Genomic DNA, 18780 nt, shown 5'->3' on the forward strand with positions numbered 1-18780 from the left:
TTCATCTGTTCCTGTTTTCCGCAGATATCTTTCTTTCAATAAATTCTATATCCTTCACTAAATCAATCAGAAATTAAGAGCAGTGATGAGTGGACCCTTTTGGCCCATCAAGAATCCAAACTGTAACACTGCACACACATTATTTCATTGAATCTTCACAAAAAGTCACAAATAATTCATTTCCTTCCAGCTTTACTTGCTTTTTAACATTAAATTCGAGACTCAAAGTAAGAGAAGAAACACTGGAGGTTCTTCTTAGCTTAGTGCCCTAAGGCGAGGGGCATGCGTATTTTTTTTTCCCAGCAGGCCCTGCAAACACCACACCCTTGGCCTACTAGTTCTCTTATCAAGTACTCTTTATGTCAGTCCTTCTTGACCTTGGGTGCACACTAGACTTACACGGGGAGCTTTAAAAAATACTGAGGTCTTGGTGCCATCCCCAGAGATGATGATGTAATTTGCTCGAGTACAGACCAGGCATAGGGGATTTTAAAAGTTTCTAAGGGGATTTTCATGGCAGCCAGGGACGAGAACCACTGTTTTGGATGAGGTGAGAAGGATGTTGGTATAATCAGCAATAGAAACATTTACCAAAGTCACTGCTTCTCTGCCCACGGCCAACGTTTACACTATGCATTGCAACGTGAGAATTATGCTTAACTCACTTAAAATATAGCACTTGTTTCTCCTTAGTAATAAAAGCATAGGGATGATGAAGGCATGTTGCTTTATTAATCAGAATCAATTTTATTGGTGAATGTGCAGAGGGAAGATGCAGGTCTATTATTGTGGTGTCATTTCTGAAGATGTTCAGCTTAAGGATCTGTTTTCCTGTTTGTTCTATGGCTGTGTCAGAGCTTGGGTGAAATTTGATCTCTGTGCACAGAATTTGGACTTTTTGTTTCATCTGTCTGTCTCCCCATCAGAAGGAACAAGTTCTCCAGCAGGATGGTGCTGTCCTTAGGCAACAGTGTTCCGAGACTAACAAGCTGACTTCAGAAGGAACCGAAATGCTGTCGTCTGTCCGGCCACGGTTCAAATCCGAATCCTTCTGAGCATCTTCCAATCAGGCTATTTAGTGGGTTTCTGATGCCCTCTGAGACTAAGCATGGATTAAAGGCTTGATGAGAGGAGCCACTTCTTTCTTGGAATATTGGAACAAGACGAAATTCTTTCCTTTCTCAACAAGTGGCAGCCATTATAGAAGATGGTCCTGGGAAGGGACTGAGTTCCAGGGCCCTCGAAAGTGATGCTTCTCGAAGTGTAGTTCTCCTACTGGCTGCTGGTTCCTGGACCATTTGCTACTGGTTCACAAAGAGATAGGGAGCTGGCCCCAGAATGTAAATCCACAGTGTCAATAAATGCATTATTTGGTTTGGCTAATATTTTTTGATAGCAAAACCTCAACGGAGGCAGCATGTTGATTTTAAATTCAGAGGTAAGCTCCTTATTTTATTACGGACCAGTGCTCTGAGTAGCGTTGCCCTAGAGGAGAACCAGAGGTGAGACACTTGTTCCTTTGTCTCTATGGGGACAATTACAAATTAGGAAAAGGAAACACAGTAGACCTTTCCAAAGGCACCGTAGCTCTTACACTCACTCACCTGACTAGACTCAGTCATTTCTAGATTTCTGTACTAAGACAGCCTATGCAATTCCAATCAGGACTTTAGCTAAAGGACTGATAAATTCTAGACAGGCAGCCTAGACTAAGTAAGGCCTTAGGCTGTAAATAAAGCTATTAAAAATAGGTTTGGCCAGAATATATGCCAGTTGTTACACAGAGCAGTGAATGTGAGCTACCTGCAACTGCTGAGGAATCTGATGTGTTTCCAGACTTGTGGACCATTCTGTTCTTGCAGAAAGCTCTGGACTCAGTTCGTGTCGAGTCACAAACAACAACAGTACTGCTTCACCAAAAGCAAATTTGTACACACATTGGTAGCATGTGCTTTAGAGTTATCTCATTTCATGAAAAATGGAATGACTACATAGTATTTTAATGTTCTAGCCCTGGTGTAACAACTAGGAATCCTGAGCTAGGCCATGACCTTCTCATTGACTATCCATCTCAAGACTGAGAAAGAGCATCTAAGTACTTACGAAGAATCAGCGTTGACTCTGATTTTTGAGGTTTATTCTGAACACACCATCTGTCATACCACTATACCGTATCTGTCTTTGAGATGAGCTGCACTATGAATGCTAATCATTCAATGATTCATTCATTCACCAGGAATATATCACAACTAGCCTAGTTCATTGAGTCTAAGATGCACATTTTTTTTTCACATTTTAACATCTCTGAAGTGGGGAGTGTCTTACAATCAATGACATCCTTTTTGGTCAAAGTCCTGTTGGGGAAACAGATAGCAGGCTCAAATGGGAACTGAGGAGGACATAATGAAAGGATTATAATGGTGTGGGCATGGTAAAGGAACTCAGTGAGGGGTACTGTAGCACTTCAAAGCTTGCAGTACCAAAGGATATTTACCACCCTAGGCTTGAAGGGTAAGGGGAGGAAGTGATCAGCAGAACCCAGAGAGAACTGTACATGTAGTTTTAGGACAGACCACCTGAGAGGAGCCGGGGCAGAGGAACACAGCCTGTAACAGCCTTCAGTCCCGCAGGGAGGGAGTATGGGGGATAAACACCCTGAACTGTCTCTCCTCTTCTCCTCTAATCTCCACTGCCGGCTCCAGTTGGCCAAACTCAACTGAAAACCAGAGGGCAAAGAGCAAAGCGCAAAGCAGTTTGGGAAAGCACCCCATACATAATAATAGGTGCTCCATGAATGTCACTTTGGAACCCTTCCCTCGTCACTACCTATGATTTATTCAGGAGAGTGCGGAAGAGAGCTGTGGTGTCAGGGTTCAGATTTATAGGAAGGTAAGTGAGCAAGACCCACAACGATGGTCAGATTCAGTAGCTGAGCACCAGGAAGAGTCACGTTCAACATCATCCTCACCTGAGAAACAAAAACCAGACACTCACTCAATCTGTGCATGTCAGTTCAGCGAATGTGCTTTTCTCCGAAGACAGCTAAGTATAAGAACAAGAGGAACAGGTGACATACAATCAATCCTCAAGGATATACAAGCCATCTTCAAGGACTCGGGAATAACTTGCAATAGAACACATTAGAGATGTTAGGAAAGGGAATTTAATGAAAAAGACATTAAACTTTGCAGCAAGTACAGAGTGGCACAAAGCTTTGGTTTGGGGTACATGTTCCCCCTTACAGAAGCTTAAAAGTAGGCATGTTACACGTTTAAGTATTGTTACTAATTTTGCCCTGAACATGGCAAGACAAGTAAATAGGAACAGTTGTTTGGAGCCAACAATAGAACCGAGAAAACCAGCAAAATGAATGCGGCCCTCCCATCATCTCCAGGGCATTTTAAAATACGTTACTGTTTCCTAGAGTTTTCCATCCTTTCCTCTTTACTTAAAAATAAAGATGCTGTATTGTACACCTAAAAACGTGTTAAGAGGGTAGATCTCACGTTAAGTGCTCTTGCTACAATTAAAAAAGGAAATAAAAACAAATGGACAATCAAGCCACAAAAAGCCATGGAGAAACCTTAAATGCATCAATAAGTGAAATAAGCAAGTCAGAAAAGGCCACACACCATCTGATTTCAACTCTATGACATTCTGAGAAAAGACCAAGACACTATAGAGATGGTAAAAAGATCAGTGGTTGCTACAGGTTGGAGCACAGGGGATTTCTATGGCACCGAAACTATTCTGCACGATGATGTAATTGTAGATACACGATATTTTGCATTTGTCAAAACCCACAAAACTGTAAAACACCAAGAATGAACCCTAAACTATGGACTTCAATTAATAATGATGTACCAATACTAATTCATCAATTGCAATAAATGTGCCACACCGTGATGTTTGTTAGAAGAGAAATTTGCAGGGGAGGGGGCAGTGTATATGGGAACTCTCTGTACTTTCTGCTCACTTTTTCTGTAAACCTAATACAGCTATGATCAATAAAATCTATTGATTTAAAAACAAACAAAGAGATCAACTTCCTATCCGAGCAGGAGTTGAGGAGAGTAAATGGACAGCCAAAGCAGGTGGGTGCCAGGGACAAAGCAGAAATGAACAGACTCACAGATAGGTGACCCAGCCTTTGGCAGTTTGGAAAGTTACCCCTCTTATTGCTTCCTGAGGAGAGCCCCCGTTCCAGTGTCCCAGTGACCCAACGATCTTTAGCTGTTCTTAGGATATTGAAAGTGTGTCTTCCTTCTCCAGCCCGCTAAACTCTTAGACTCATCTTCAGGCCCAGAAAATACAAAAAAAAAAAAAAACCCCAAAAACCAAAAAACAAAAAACCCAACCTGCTTGTGACAACAACACTCAATCTAGGGATGGGGATCTAGTGCATTCAGTTGGGCCAATTCTTGCCCTGATGATGTGGTGCCCCTCTAAGAGATTGTTTAAATATCTGTATAACATTTATTTTGAGGAACACCTGCCTGGTAGAAGGGGTACAAAGGAAACCCCCAATGGAGGTAACTCCCCCTCCCCTTTCCCTACGTCCTTAGCAATTCATGTCTGGCCCAAATTGTATTCCCTATTTAACAAAACAAAAGCCTTGCCTTCAAATAGACCTTTCTTAGACTTTCTCAACCATGAATTGCTCTTCAGGTATCGGGTCCCCTCCGCACTTATCTACTGAAACAGACATTATTTCTTCCTGCTAATACCATACTCTTCCTTAGAGAAGTTCACTACCTCATTACCTTTTCATGGATGTTTAATGCCCCATATCACTTGGCACCCTGGTAAGTAGCCAGGACAGTCCCCACCTAACCCCACAAACTGGCTTTGTGCATTCAGATGCTTTACAAGCATATGACTCCAATGGAGCTGGGTGTGGAGGTGAAAGGAAAAAGCTGAAAATTAACAATTAATATTTCCATTAATCCATGTGGGGAAAAAAAAGCCTTCTGGGCATCTCCTAAGGTTCTTCAATACACCCCATCAGTCAGAAGGACAATGTAAGAAGATATTTAGGAAATAAGGACAGATTAATTGGAGGCGATGAGGCAGGTCAAAAGCAAAGACTCGGGAGAACCTAGACATCTATTTCTTCCCATCAACTGAAAGCCAATGATCTCTCTTCAGAAATGTCCATTTATGAATAATGAATATGGGAAAACGAAAGAAAAGAACCATAAACGATGGTCATGAACTGCCTTGTAATGGAATGGCTTCCTCCCTTCTTTCTTTCCGAATGTGAGAGATTTAAAAAGTTGTATTATTGGGACTCAACCCTTCTCATGGATTTGCACAAACAAGTTTTAACTTTCTTAAGACAAAAGGAACATTTGGCTGAGCAGAAAAAAATGTGTGGAAGGAGCAGTCAGATTCCTTCCCCCAAAGTAAACAGATCTAATGATAAAGGAGTGAAACTAAAATATTTAGATTCAAAAACATATCTAGTTCCCTGCCCTTCTAGAAGGACACATTTTTTTTCCCCTCACAAATGCCAATGGTTTAAACTTTTGCTTTAACTATAGTAATATTTTATTTGCTTGCTGTATTGGTTTTTGCCTCAACCAAGGAAAAAGGAAAGCAGAAATGAGTCTCCTTTTGTGCTGAAATACTAAAGAGAAAGATACGATCTACTACCCTATATGAGTGTTCTGTCATTCACAGGCAACACTGACTATATATTCCACTTCTCTTTTCCAAAAAGGGAAGGAAACCTCTACCAGAACAGTTTGATGAATTCTAGTGAGGTAAATGATGTACAACTGTGAATCTTTGAAACACTATGCATTCCTCATAATGACAACAGTAGCTTGTATTTCTATGGAATTTGTTTCACCAGAATGGTACATTTCCTTCTGCAAATAAAAAAGCATGATTCTAAACAACATCCCCGTGAGGAAGGCAGGTTTGATCTCCCTGGCGTGAAGGATAGACAACGGGCCACAGAAAGAGATGGTCCTCACAATGGAAGAGGGTGTTAAGGAAAAGTGTGGCAACATGATGTACTTGCAGATTCCACAACCTAATAACAAAAAATGGACCACAGTTTTTTCTCTCCATCAAATAAAACATATTTTGAAATATTTATTGTCTAGTCAGATGAAGCAGGACATTCCAGCCTGAAAATAAATAAATTACTATCATGCACGATGGATAACATAGCACAAAATAAGGGTTTTTTTTTTTCTTTTTCTTTCTTGTATTTCTGCTGTACACTGGAAACCACTTCACTTTATATAGAATGATCAAGCCCTAATGAAAGCATTCAGGAAAAAAAAAGGGCCTAAGAGATTATGCACCAGAGTGCTGTAACTAGCTCACCAATGACCTCATCCCCCCACAGTGTGTTACAAAGCATATTTACATATATTACTTTATTTCATGTCTTCAGTAACTCCAAGTTAGCGCAATTATTCCTATTTTACAAGCAAACAGATCAAGGCCTAGACTGGATAATTAACTTGACTGAGGTCACACGGTTGGTTAGTCGAGACTTGAGCTAATATCATCTGAGTCTGAGGTTAGGCTCCTTCCACCTCACCATGGTTGCCTTGCAATGAACAACGTCCACGTTAGCCAAATCCAATCTGCCATCATGACACAGAGCTGGTCCAAACAACAGAGTCGAGCTATTTTGTCTTCTAATGCAGTGTTTCTCAAACTGTGATCCATTTTTATTAGAATCACCCAAGAAGCTTGATAAAAATGATGGAAATTCCTGGAAATTCTGTTCAGTAGGTTTGGAGCAATGCTCTGGAATCAATGTATTAAATTCACACTCCAGATGATTCAGACAATCCTTTGGAATCCTTGATGTGGCCCAATTTCCATGGCTATTGTTCAAACTTTCCAATTTTTGTGATAGTGTTGCCTGTGTAGATTTCCTCCTATTTGTTTTAATTTCAGAAGCCATAAATGGTACCATAGTAGGAGGAAAGCCCTTCTGCCAACTTCTAAGGGCAATGCTCAGTTTGACGCAAAATATCTACATGGAACAAAAAATAAACATTGATCACAGTCCCAAATGCCATAGGCTTTTACTCTGAGGTACTTCTGGGATTTACTTGATATTTGGATCTCCTTTGCTTCTAAAAGTGGGATTTGCCCTATTTCTTCCATAGCTTTCTCCTCCCCCACCAAATAGAAACCTTAGGGTAGCAGGTGATGATGAGATCAATATTACTGTGATTCCGGTGGGGTGAATTCATCCATTAGTTACTTAAGTACTTAATGATCATTGGTCATAGATTTGTATAAATTTATTAAGGAAAAAAGAGGCCAGAAATATGAAGTCCCATCAAAATATCTTTGTTTTTGGCATTTTTGTGACCTGGAAAATCTACATCCTGATGATTCCAGTTACAGTGACAATGTGAATGAAATGAGAGCTGATAAATAACTTTCCATGTGTTCTGCAAGTGCTGTTGATAAACTGAACGGATAAAGTCAGGCTTTAAAGCTTGTCCGTGTCCCTTTACACCTTGTCTGATTCAACTGAGGGAAAATTGAGGGCTGAGATCTCCAAATAAGGAGGATGATGCTCCAGGCAAGGCCACGGTCTCTTCCGAGAAGGTGATAGGGAGAGCTGGGCTGGAGTGCCCCCCTCTGTGCTTTGATCTGTGCTGAAATAGGGTGGGGTGAGCTGTCCTGGGTCGTAACTGTAGTACTTACAGTGACTGGGTAGATGATGGCACGACGGACTGAGACAGGATGTACTGAAGTAGACAGAAATGGGGTCCAAGAGGAAGGCTGGAAGGAAGAGTTTAGTCTTGACTCTGTTGAAACCATGAGCTACTATCCTGGTGGATACGTCATATAGGCAGCTGGATCTGGGGCTGCGGCTGAGAGGGGCGGTCTGGGTTGGAGATGTGAGTGTGAAGTTATAAGCTGAGAAAACCACCGAGGTACCGTACATGATAACGCCTGAGAGGGTGTATGCAGTGAGGAGGAAAGAAAGAACGAGCACGGAAGAATCCAGTGTTTATCACTGAACAATCTTTAGCAGAGAAGGAGCAACTAATGAAACAAAGAAAGTAGGCATTTATGTTATGACGGAAGGCCTCTACTGATGGGCTATTGGATTGTTTCCTATCTTTGACAATAAATACTTTCGTATGTACTCATTTCTCCCATCTGTATCTTATCTCTGTAGGATAAATACCCCAAAGTGGAATGGCTGCATAACACATATGTCTCATTTTGAAGGTTGAAGTGTTGATGTTTGAAAGGAAAGGTTCTCAGAAAAGCCGCCAAATGTAGACAGCATAGTTAAGCATATTTAACGTGGCATTTGATAGGCGTGGTTAAAAAATTTGCTATCCGCCTGTAAGGTAATACCCTACGGCCATAAGAAAGAATGAGGGAAGAGAAAGAAGGCAGACTTACTTTTCACAATTTTGAACTATTTAAATTTTGTGCCATTCACATGTATTACCTATATTTGAAAAAAAAATGTGTACTTCTACACAGCACTCAGTAAAACCAAGTGACCCGAAAGATCAATTTGCCTTTTCTTTCTGAGAGCAACACCACACGTTTCTGATGGACTTCTGCATACCTGGGTTTTTGCATTATGGATATACCCCGTTAGATATTGGATTTTACGAAACCAGAATACAGAGACTTGCTCTAAAAGTGGCAAAGGTCTGAACACATAGAGCTTTACTCATCTAGAGTCCAAGCTATAAATTTTGGAATTTATTATTTTTCCGCTTTTATTATTAGTGAATAAATCTACTTTCTTTTGTTTACATTGGAGAGGTCTCCAGACTTCACCAACATCACCCTCTCACATGCCCTAAAAATGTCACTGAAGACAGAATGAGTCAGATCAAGTCTGCCGACAACTAATTTTTCCAATATAGGAAGGAGTGATGATCTTACAGTTTTTGTTTTCTGTTTTTAAGAAGAGCGGCATAGGGATATGAGTGTTGAGTTTTAAAAAAATGTTCCATATACACTAGACCAATAACTTCAACTTCTGAGAATTAGCCTATTTTTGAATAATATTAAAAATGGACTGCTTATTCCCAACAATAATGTTAAATATATTCTTAATTCAGTTTTTAAAATTCAAGAAGAAATTCAGAATATGGAAAAATTAGCTGGAGTAAGTCTGAAGATGATTCTAGCTTTCGTACCACTAAAATTCCATTTCTATCCTTTCAAAGATTTTATATGAATTCAAGTGAAAAAATGAGCTGAGGGGCTAAGAACAGGACTCCAGAAGAAGAAGGAGTCAGGAACTTCACACCGAAATGACCCGACTCTTCTCCATCTCCTTCATCTCTGCCCTCCCGTCCACCCTGATGAGCATAAGATCATGCCAAGGGCTCCAGTGGAAAGAATACTGGCCAACAAGTCACACCCTGGATTTAAGTCTGGATCCAGTCAGAGCTTCTGTACGATCTTGGGTAAGTCACTTCAGCTCTCTGGGGGCTTCAGATGTGGAATACGCAACATAAGGAACGAGGTCTGAGCTACCTTTTAGCTTTAACTACTTTTGCATCTAAGTTTGGTGGCTAACGCATCCGGAATTCCAGGTAATAGAAGGTATAGTAGATTGAACTACTGGCCACGATTCTTCTTCCCTTCCTGCAATCTCATCCTTGCCGCGACTCCTTTGTGAGCAGAGGATATTTCCCTGCCTCTTGATTTTAGGCTTGGCCATATGACTTCCTTTGACCAATGGGATATCAGTAGATATGATACATGCAGGGGCTCAAAATGTACATTAGTTCTTATTCCCCTGTAGTTAGTGGCTTAGAATATTTTATAACATACATGTTTACAATGGAGCTCTCTAATTGCTAGGTCATAACTAAGGTGACCCTGCATCTCCCTTTCCCCAGGTCGATCCTGGTTTACATCTGTTGTTCGGGTAGAAAGATTTAGTTCTTTGCTTCTCAAAAGTGGGCTGATTTAGATGATAGATTATATAGTCACCATAGAAAAACTGGTCCGTTCATCTTGAAAACTTACCTGGTTAATCCACAAGTTTGCTACAATAACAGAGCCATCTCCTTGTGCAAGCAACCACCCCCACAATGCGTTTTTTTTTTTTTTTTTTTTTTGGATTATGGGAAGTCCCAGGGTGAGAAAAGGGTAGCCAGTATCCCTTCTTACTCTTCAAGTGATCTACATTATGGGTGGCCCCTTTATCCCTCAAACCATTTTAGGAAATGCAAAATAACTCAATAATAGGAAAAGTTTAGGGAGTCCAAATTTCAACTGTAGTTTCAAAGAAGCTTGTGCCATTTCCCTTACGGTATAAAGCCTATGGATCATTGCGCAATTTGCCTGTTGATAGGACAGTGTGGCACCCTTTCTATCATCCAATCAAAAAGGCCCTGGCCCCTGGACACATAGAGGTACATGCTCTTTTAGACACTCGGCAAGACTGTAAATGTTCATAACACAGACATCTCTACCCTCAGGTGAGAAATGGCAGGGAAGCAGAATGCCAGGTCCCAAGACCGATACTGGGATCAAATGGCAGCCAGACAGCGCCTGGAGGCCTCACTTTGGAGACTGGTACCTTCAGAGCCTACACTTCCCCATGCTGGACCGGAGCATGAGTACACCCTCGACAGGAGTCCCAGGATTGTCGGCCATCTTCTGCCACAGGCGTTGCTCTTCCCCCTGAGAGTCCATCCAATCCACATTCTTCCCATGGCTCACACCTAAGGAAGGGATAAGGGAGCATTACACTTCACAGATGAAATGTTTTGATCTTCTGGAAGACACCTATCAACCTCTCGAGGGGGCCTTATTGAGCAGAGAGTCCTTCACTGGCTTATTTTCACTTACCCTGTCTAGTGAGCAGTATTAGAATGACAGACTCCCTTTGCAGTCGGCACTACGCTCTTCTGCCAAGATAATGAGAAACAAATCAGGATGGCCTTCCTGGCTCATTTCTTCCCCAGCTGCGGTAGTTTGTCAGAGAGCTGGCTCATCGGGACTGAGTTAACATGACAGAAGAACAGGCTGAAGTGAGCTCTGAGGCCCTCCTTTTTTAACAAGGCCACTTCTCTGACCTGGGGAGTTTTCAGTTTAGTGGTATAGATATGTTTGGCTCTCCTTAATCTGTAACTAAGCACAGCACCCCAGAGGTGGGATTGTTCTCAACAGGAGTATGGACCGTGGTGCGCGCAGACCCTCACGTCTGACGTACGTTCTGGGATAATGAGGGTCTTGCGGAACTACACGGGCTCTGCCACCGGCATTTCCCTCCAATCCGCCCTGTTGTGGTCGTGTCTTGTGGCATCAGCGGCATGTTTCCACAATCCGTTTGAACAACATTAGATGTTATTTTTTAGGAGAGGGGGGGAATGGGTTTCCTTTCAATTCAACCAGTGAGTCATCTGAGAAGAGGATGAAGTAAAGTTGGTCTTGGAAGTCGTTCTCTCCCCTGTATCCTCTCCTGAGAAAAACCCGAAATAAGACCCACGAAAGTAGTTGAAATTCACTTAAAGTGTAAGTGATATTTTATAAAAGGACTGAATATAAACATTATATATCCTAAACTTAGAGCCAAAGGATACGAACCTATGAAGCAGTATTTTTATTTTAACAAGATTTTATTTTAACCAGCAGACTCTTGGCTAAAGGAATGGAGGATCTGTGGTAATTTCAGGAATCAGCTGAGCTGAAGCTACATGTACATCTGCTACATATTAACCTGCGGGAACCACTCTCCCGCCCCATGCCTAGTCACAGACCATCTCAGGGTCCCCAAGTCCCTCACCGGTCCCAGAATTCAAACGAACTCCTCCCAGAAAGATGTTGCTGGAAAAGGGCTCCTTGTCCCAGACGGTAAGTTCTAGGCAAACATTCTTTATGTCCTGGGGGTTCAGGCCACTGAACATGAAAGTATGATTCCACTGAGGGTTAACACTCTTCTTTACCACGAGAGTTTTGTGCTTGGTAGCTTTGCTATCATCTGGGAGCAGGTAGCTGCAAGAGAAAAGGCAATCAAGCCATCGGTGAAACAGAAAATGGCATCCCCATTTTCAATTAGTTAGTTAGTTTATTTATTCAGTTATTTCGATTCCCCATAATTCTTGGTGCGTGTGTGTGTGTGTGTGTGTATTTGATTTTTTTCTTCAAGGTTCTTATATGCTTATGTCCAGATTTAAGTGGAAGGTTTTATTGTATATTTTAAGTAGGACAATAGTAAAATGCCTGCACTGTCCTTTCTAATCCTATTTTGGTCCTTCCCTCATCTTGAAATGAAAGTATCTCCGGTAGTAGGTACTTTACAATAAAGAAGACACACTACAACACTTGAGATTTCATTTCATGTACCAAGAAGAGACGGCTTATCCCCTGATACTCATTATCTCCTTACTCTTTAAAACAGACTCATTTTTTTTTTTTTAGTTAGGCACAAGAGTGCCCAGAATAAAGACTACATTCCCAGCCTCCCTTGCAGCCAGTATAGCCACGTACGAAGCTCCAGCCCAAAGGATATACAAAGTGCTTCTGCATGAAATTTCTGGGAATTGTCTTGACAGCTGGAATCTGGATGGGATAGCTGAAACTCCAGCAGCGATCTTGGCCCATGAGGCGGATACCATAACAAGGTAGAAGAAACATGGGTCCCAAATTATCATGATGCTTTCATACCTGCCCTAGATGTTTACCCGTTGTCTTTGTTTACATGCAAGAGAAAAAACTTTGCCTTCTCATGCTCTCTTTCCTTTTTAAAGATTTATTTATTTATTTTGAGAGAGAGCGCGTGAGCAAGTGGGGGAGGGGCAGAAGGAGGAGGAGGGAGAGAATCTCAAGCAGACTCCCCACTGAGCACAGAACCCTATGCGGGCCTCGATCTCAGGACTCCAAGATCATGACCTGAGTCGAAACCAAGAGTCGGACGTTCAACTGACTGAGCCACCCAGGTGCCCCCTTTCTGACGCTCTCTCTTAAAAAAAATCTGAGGTTCCTTTAGAATCAGCTCAATATTTAAGTGTAATTAGATAATTTACTAGAAAGTTACTGGCCTTTTTTTCATTATAGAACCAAGATACTGTCCTTTATTATCTCTGCTTTGTAAATGTTCAACATGATAAAGTGAAAACTATTTCAAAAGACGTTAAGTCACCCCTGTAAGGCCACAATGAGGCCATAGGTAAGGAGCCATCCTCTCATCCCACTAGGCAGTGGGCAGGAAGAGGCCTGAACTGGATGGTGGGGCTGGTGAGGCAAACTGCAGTGGCAGGATCCAAATAAAGCATTTCTTCTGTGCTTAAAACTTTTGTGAGAAAGAATGACGGACAGATGAACTGCGACTCAGGCCCACACACTCAACAGTAGGAAAACCCCAGATATCTGCTTCTCCTTACTACTGGCTTTAGCAAAATTAGAATGTGTGAGGGTAAATGGTTGACTCTTTTTCTTGTAGAGTCAATTACACTTTTTAAAGAAGGACTGATGAGAGGAATAGTAATGTCATTGACTCAAAGAATTAACCTCATGCCCAAAACCTATAATAAATATACAAAAAATAAAGAAAAAGAAAGCCAAACATAACACTACAGAAACCGATCAACCACAAAGAAAGAGACCAAGAGAAAAACAGGAACAGAGAAGAACTACAAAAACAACCAGAAAACAAGGCACAAAATGGCAGTAAGCGCCTACCTATTAATAATTACTTTATTTTTAAAATTTTATTTAAACTCATTTAATTAACATAGTGTATGATTAGTTTCAGAGGTAGAGTTCAGTGATTCATCAGTTGCATATAACACCCAGTGCTCATTCCATCAAGTGCCCTCCTTAATGCCCATCACCCAGTAACCCCAACCCCCCACCTACCTCCCCTCCAGCAGCCCTCAGTTTGTTTCCTAGAGTTAAGAGTCTCTTATGAGGGGCGCCTGGGTGGCTCAGTCGTTAAGCGTCTGCCTTCAGCTCAGGCCATGATCCCAGGGTCCTGGGATCGAGCCCCGCATCGGGCTCCCTGCTCAGCGGGAAGCCCGCTTCTCCCTCTCCTACTCCCCCTGCTTGTGTTCCCTCTCTCGCTGTGTCTCTCTCTGTCAAATAAAGAAATAAAATCTTAAAAAAAAGAGTCTCTTATGATTTATCTCCCTGATTTTGTCTTATTTTATTTTTCCCTCCCTTCTCCTATGATCCTCTGTTTTGTTTATTAAATTCCACATACGAGTGAAATTATATAATTGTCTTTCTCTGATTGACTTATTTCGCTTAGCATAATACCCTCTAGCTCCATCCACATCATTGCAATAATAACTTTAAATATAAATGGTCTAAATGCTCCAACCAAAAGATAGAGGATAGTGGCATGGATAAAAAACACAAGATCCATCTATCTGCTGTGCCCACAAGAGACTCACGTCAGACCTAAAGACACACACAAGACTGAAAGTGAAGGGATGAAAAAAATCCTACCATGCAAATGGAAGCAAAAAAAGAGGCAGCTGGGATAGCAATACTTATATCAAACAAAACTGACTTTAAAACAGACTGTAGCTGGTGATGGGCATTAAAGAGGGCACATGATATGATGAGCACTGGGTGTTAGACACAACTGATAAGTCACTGAACACTACATCTGAAACTAATGATGGCTAATTGAATTTAAATTTAATTTAATTAAAAAAAATAAACAGACTGTAACAAGAGACAAAGAAGGGCATTACATAATGATAAAAGGATTGGGGCGCCTGGGTGGCTCAGTCCTTAAGCGTCTGCCTTCGGCTCAGGTCATGATCCCGGGGTCCCGGGATCGAGCCCCACATCGGGCTCCTTGCTCGGCGGGAAGCCTGCTTCTCCCTCTCCCACTCCCCCTGCTTGTGTGCCTGCTCTCGCTGTCTCTCTCTGTGAAATAAATAAAATCTTTAAAAAAAAATGATAAAAGGATCAATCCAACAAGAGGGTATAACAATTGTAAATAACTATGCATCCAATATTGGAATACCTAAATACCTAAAACAAATATTAATGGATATAAAGAGAGAAATTAATGGTAATATAATAGCAAGGACCTTTAACACCCTACTTACATCAATGGATAGGCATCCTGGCAGAAAATCAATAAGGAAAAGGTGTCCTTGAATAACACATTAGACCAGATGGACATGACAGATGTATACAGAACGTTCCATTCCACAACAACAACAGACTACACATTCTTTTCAAGGCCATATGGAACACCGTCCAGAATACATCACATGTTAGGCAACAAAACAGGCCTCAATAAACCAGAGAAGACTGAAATCATACCATGCATCTATTCTGACCACAGTGCTATGAAACTAGCAATCAGTCACAAGAAAGAAACTGAAAAAAAGAAATATGCTTCCTCCAAAGCATTCTCCAGTCAGTGTCTCTGGGGAGGATGCTCTGAAATCTCTACTTTTTACAATTTCCCCTAGGAGAGCAAAATACCAAGGACTCAGTATTTTTGTTGCTGTTGTTTATTGCCAATACCAAATGATAACAAAGCACAATAAAAATATATTACACACAGAAAATCATATTTTCTCCTCCTTTAAGAAATGAATCACCCAGTAAAATCTGCCAGTATTGAGGGTGAGAATGATGGGAAACCCTGAAATATGCTGGGAGCAAGTGGGAAGCTAGAATAAGCAGCTCCCTCTAGACTCATGTTGTTTCAGATCTAAAAGCCAGCATTTAAGTGTAGCTCTTTCCTCGTCCATTTAGAGTAAGATGAACATGGAAGTCTCAGCCACCACTGTCTCCTGGGTCACAGATCTTCTCCTGTCCCATTAAATATCTTCTAAAATGAGTTAGAACAAAATTACCCCTTCACAAAGCTATCAGAAGTGCCTCCTGACTTCACTGCTGTCAAATTTTTTGCCTCTTTGATGAACACTTCCAGGATTCCTCCAGAGATTACAGGTGACTCCTTCTTCTTTCCCCTTTTGAAGGTCTTCTTTCCTGCATCAGCCATCAAAAAGAGAGAGATGGACAGGGAGGGAGGAAGAAGGGGAGGGAGAGGGAGCAGGAAGGGGAGGGAGAGGGAGCAGGAAGGGGAGGGAGAGAGAGTTCACGGGTTCCATTTCAAAATTCACCAAGAAAATCTGCCAAGATTTATTTCATTTGCTGACTGAACTGGGTCTTTATGTTATTGTGTATTTTTCCATGGACTTATCTCAATGTTTCTACCCCACCAGATTCCTTTGGGATAGGTCCTTCATTTGTGTTTGTTGAAAAAAATGAATAAATGTAAAACTTTAAATACTTCCCAACAAGGAGTACCTTTTTACAGGGTATAGTGGAACAAAATGGAAAAGACTCTTGAGAGCTGCCTGAACCACATTCTTGCTCTCAGTGAGAAAGAGCTACAGTGAAAGCCACACAGAAGTGCCAAGACTCCAAAAGAGAAAATTCCATAACTTCCTTCTTGGGTATTTTAGTCTTAAAAATTTAGAACTGTGCAAGCTCTAAGCTTTACATTTTCATCTGTGTAATGCCAAAGTAACATAGTCCAACCACTTCCTGATCCCTATTCCCATACTTCTAGACACAGGATGTCCTTGGTCAAAGTCACTGATTTTTACTCTACCTTGAACTTCTTCTAGAGGAAGCATCAGGTTCTCCTCTGGGGGGATGTAACGTAAAACAACTGTTAGCTCTCCTTTATAGTGAAGGCCTATGTCCGCAGCAAATTCCACCTGGCCAAAGGGAGACAGGTGAAGAGAAAAAGTGAGAATGCTTGGTTTATTATTTTGTAGCCCATGCTTGAGTGGTCTTGTCATATTTACTTGCTGGCTTAAATATAACAATCCATTCCCATTCAACTATATTAGCACTTACTGGTTTAAGATATGCCTTAGGTACGAGAAGAGAGAGGCTGGAAAACTTTATGCAAGTATTTGTGTGTAACTTTTAACATTAAAGTAAAAGGAATTTGAGAGGAGATATATATGACACACGTGTGGTGGGTCAGTGGCTACTGCCTGCCTGTGGTGCAGGACCAGAACCTATCACCGAACATATAGTTTGGGGTATGAGGCACAAATAGATACCACTGAGAACAGCTCCCGAAGACACCTCTCCCTGTCTGTTCTTGATGTCTCGAGGCTTTCCTAAGTGACCAAGAGGGGGAAATAGCCAGTAATGTTTGATTCACATTGGGCTGCCCAGCTACCAATTATTGAAAGCTTTATTTGTGATTCACATGATTAAAATTTGATGTGGAAGGGCGCCTGCATGGCTGAGTCGGTTAAGCGTCCGACTCTTGATTTCAGCTCAGGTCTTGATCTCAGGGTTGTGAGTTCAAGTCCCACATCAGGCTCAGTGTGGAAAAACTGGTTCATTTGAACATTGCTGGTGAGAAGGTAAAATGGTGTAGCCACTCTGGAAAACGGTTTGGCGGTTTCTTATAAGACTAAACATATAACTACCATACAACGCAGCAACTGCACTTTTGGGCATTCATCCCGGAGAAATGAAAGATTACGTCCACATAAAAACCTGTATGTAAATATTTATATCATCTTTATTTGGAATAGCCCTGAACTGGAAATGAACTAGATGACCTTCAGGAGGTGACTGGTGCAACAAACTGTGGAACGGCCATACCATGGAATACTACTCAGCAGTAAAAAGGAATGAACTGGCAATACACACAACTTGGATGAATCTCTACAGAATTATGCTGAGTGAAAAAGCCAGCTCAAAAGGATACATACCATGCAATTCCATTGAAATGACATTCTTGAAGTGACAAAATAACAGATACGGAGAACAGATTAGTGGTTGCTAGGAGTTAGGGAGGGGTGTCCGAAGGGAGGTCGATGTGGCTATAAAAGATCACAAGGGATCTTTGCAATGATGGAACTGTTCTGTATCTTGGCTGTAGTGGTAGATAAAGCTACACATGTGATAAAGTTTCATAGAACTAAATACACACATACACACACACACAAATGAGAAGTGAGGAACTCTGAAGAAGACGGAGGGGTGGTATCAATGTCATCACCCTGGTTGTGGCAATGCACTCTAGCTTTGCAAGCTACCATTGGGGGAAACTAGGCAAAGGGTACATGAGATCTCTCTGTATTATTTCTTATAATTGAATGTGTATCTGTAATCATCTCAAAATCAAAAGTTTCAGTTCAAAAAATTCAATGTGAACATATACCCAGAGCCTTTGTTCTCTAAAGCTCCTAGTTGCCACTGAGTCAATTCAACTGACTTCTCATAAATGGGTTAAGAAAGTTGGCATATTTTCTTAGGCCTTTCCTTCAGGAACCTGGCTCCTGGATGCTGAGTCAAGGACTGAGAACTGCTGTCTTCTGAGAGGGCAGAAACCCCCAAACTCAAACAGCAAAGCCAGAGCCTGTTCAACAAGGCTCAGCAAAGATGACTGAGACCATTACCAGGAAAAGGAATCCTTGCCTGACTTTCCTCTTGGTGGTGAGAAAACTTATCAGTAAAGGTGGGAAAATCATTTGAAGTATTTTATTCAACCTTCTTACCAGGAGCAAACATGAGATTAGACAGTGAAATAGACTACCCATCTAATATTTAATCTAATTAAATCACATGCTTTGTAAAAGGATTTTTCTTGTTGTTTTGACAGTTTCAGTAAATTTTACTTTATGTGAATGTCACAAAGGGAAAGTTGCAATGGGCATTATAGCAAATTAAAGAGGTCATTACTTTTTTCATGCTATAGCCCGTGAGCGGTGGGGTATTTATCCTTTCTCTTCAGATCTGAGTGGACCCTGTGATTGGTTTGACCAGTAGACCATGGCACCAGTGACAATGTGC

The 18780-nt window shown here is 41.3% G+C and overlaps 1 protein-coding gene across 4 annotated transcripts in view; it reads right to left on the bottom strand.

Annotated features, from left to right (window-relative positions):
• Positions 1-18780, bottom strand: part of SYTL5 (synaptotagmin like 5) — a 269646-nt gene that overhangs the window by 31472 nt on the left and 219394 nt on the right. For 3 of the 4 annotated variants that reach the window (XM_073901927.1, XM_025857705.2, XM_073901926.1), the window contains 4 exons: positions 16568-16676; positions 15804-15939; positions 11765-11973; positions 3159-10700 (listed from right to left, as the gene is read on the bottom strand). In XM_073901927.1, coding sequence (XP_073758028.1) covers positions 10558-10700; positions 11765-11973; positions 15804-15939; positions 16568-16676 — 597 coding nt within the window. In that variant the 3' untranslated portion in view covers positions 3159-10557. Of the gene's footprint in view, positions 1-3158; positions 10701-11764; positions 11974-15803; positions 15940-16567; positions 16677-18780 lie in introns of those variants that run through there. The other variant, XM_073901928.1, reaches the window with a different exon arrangement.

The sequence above is a fragment of the Callorhinus ursinus genome, unplaced genomic scaffold, assembly GCF_003265705.2.
Source record: "Callorhinus ursinus isolate GAN/ISIS: 27379988/994484 unplaced genomic scaffold, GSC_fseal_2.0 scaffold16, whole genome shotgun sequence".
In the NCBI taxonomy this organism is placed as follows: Eukaryota; Metazoa; Chordata; class Mammalia; order Carnivora; family Otariidae; genus Callorhinus; species Callorhinus ursinus.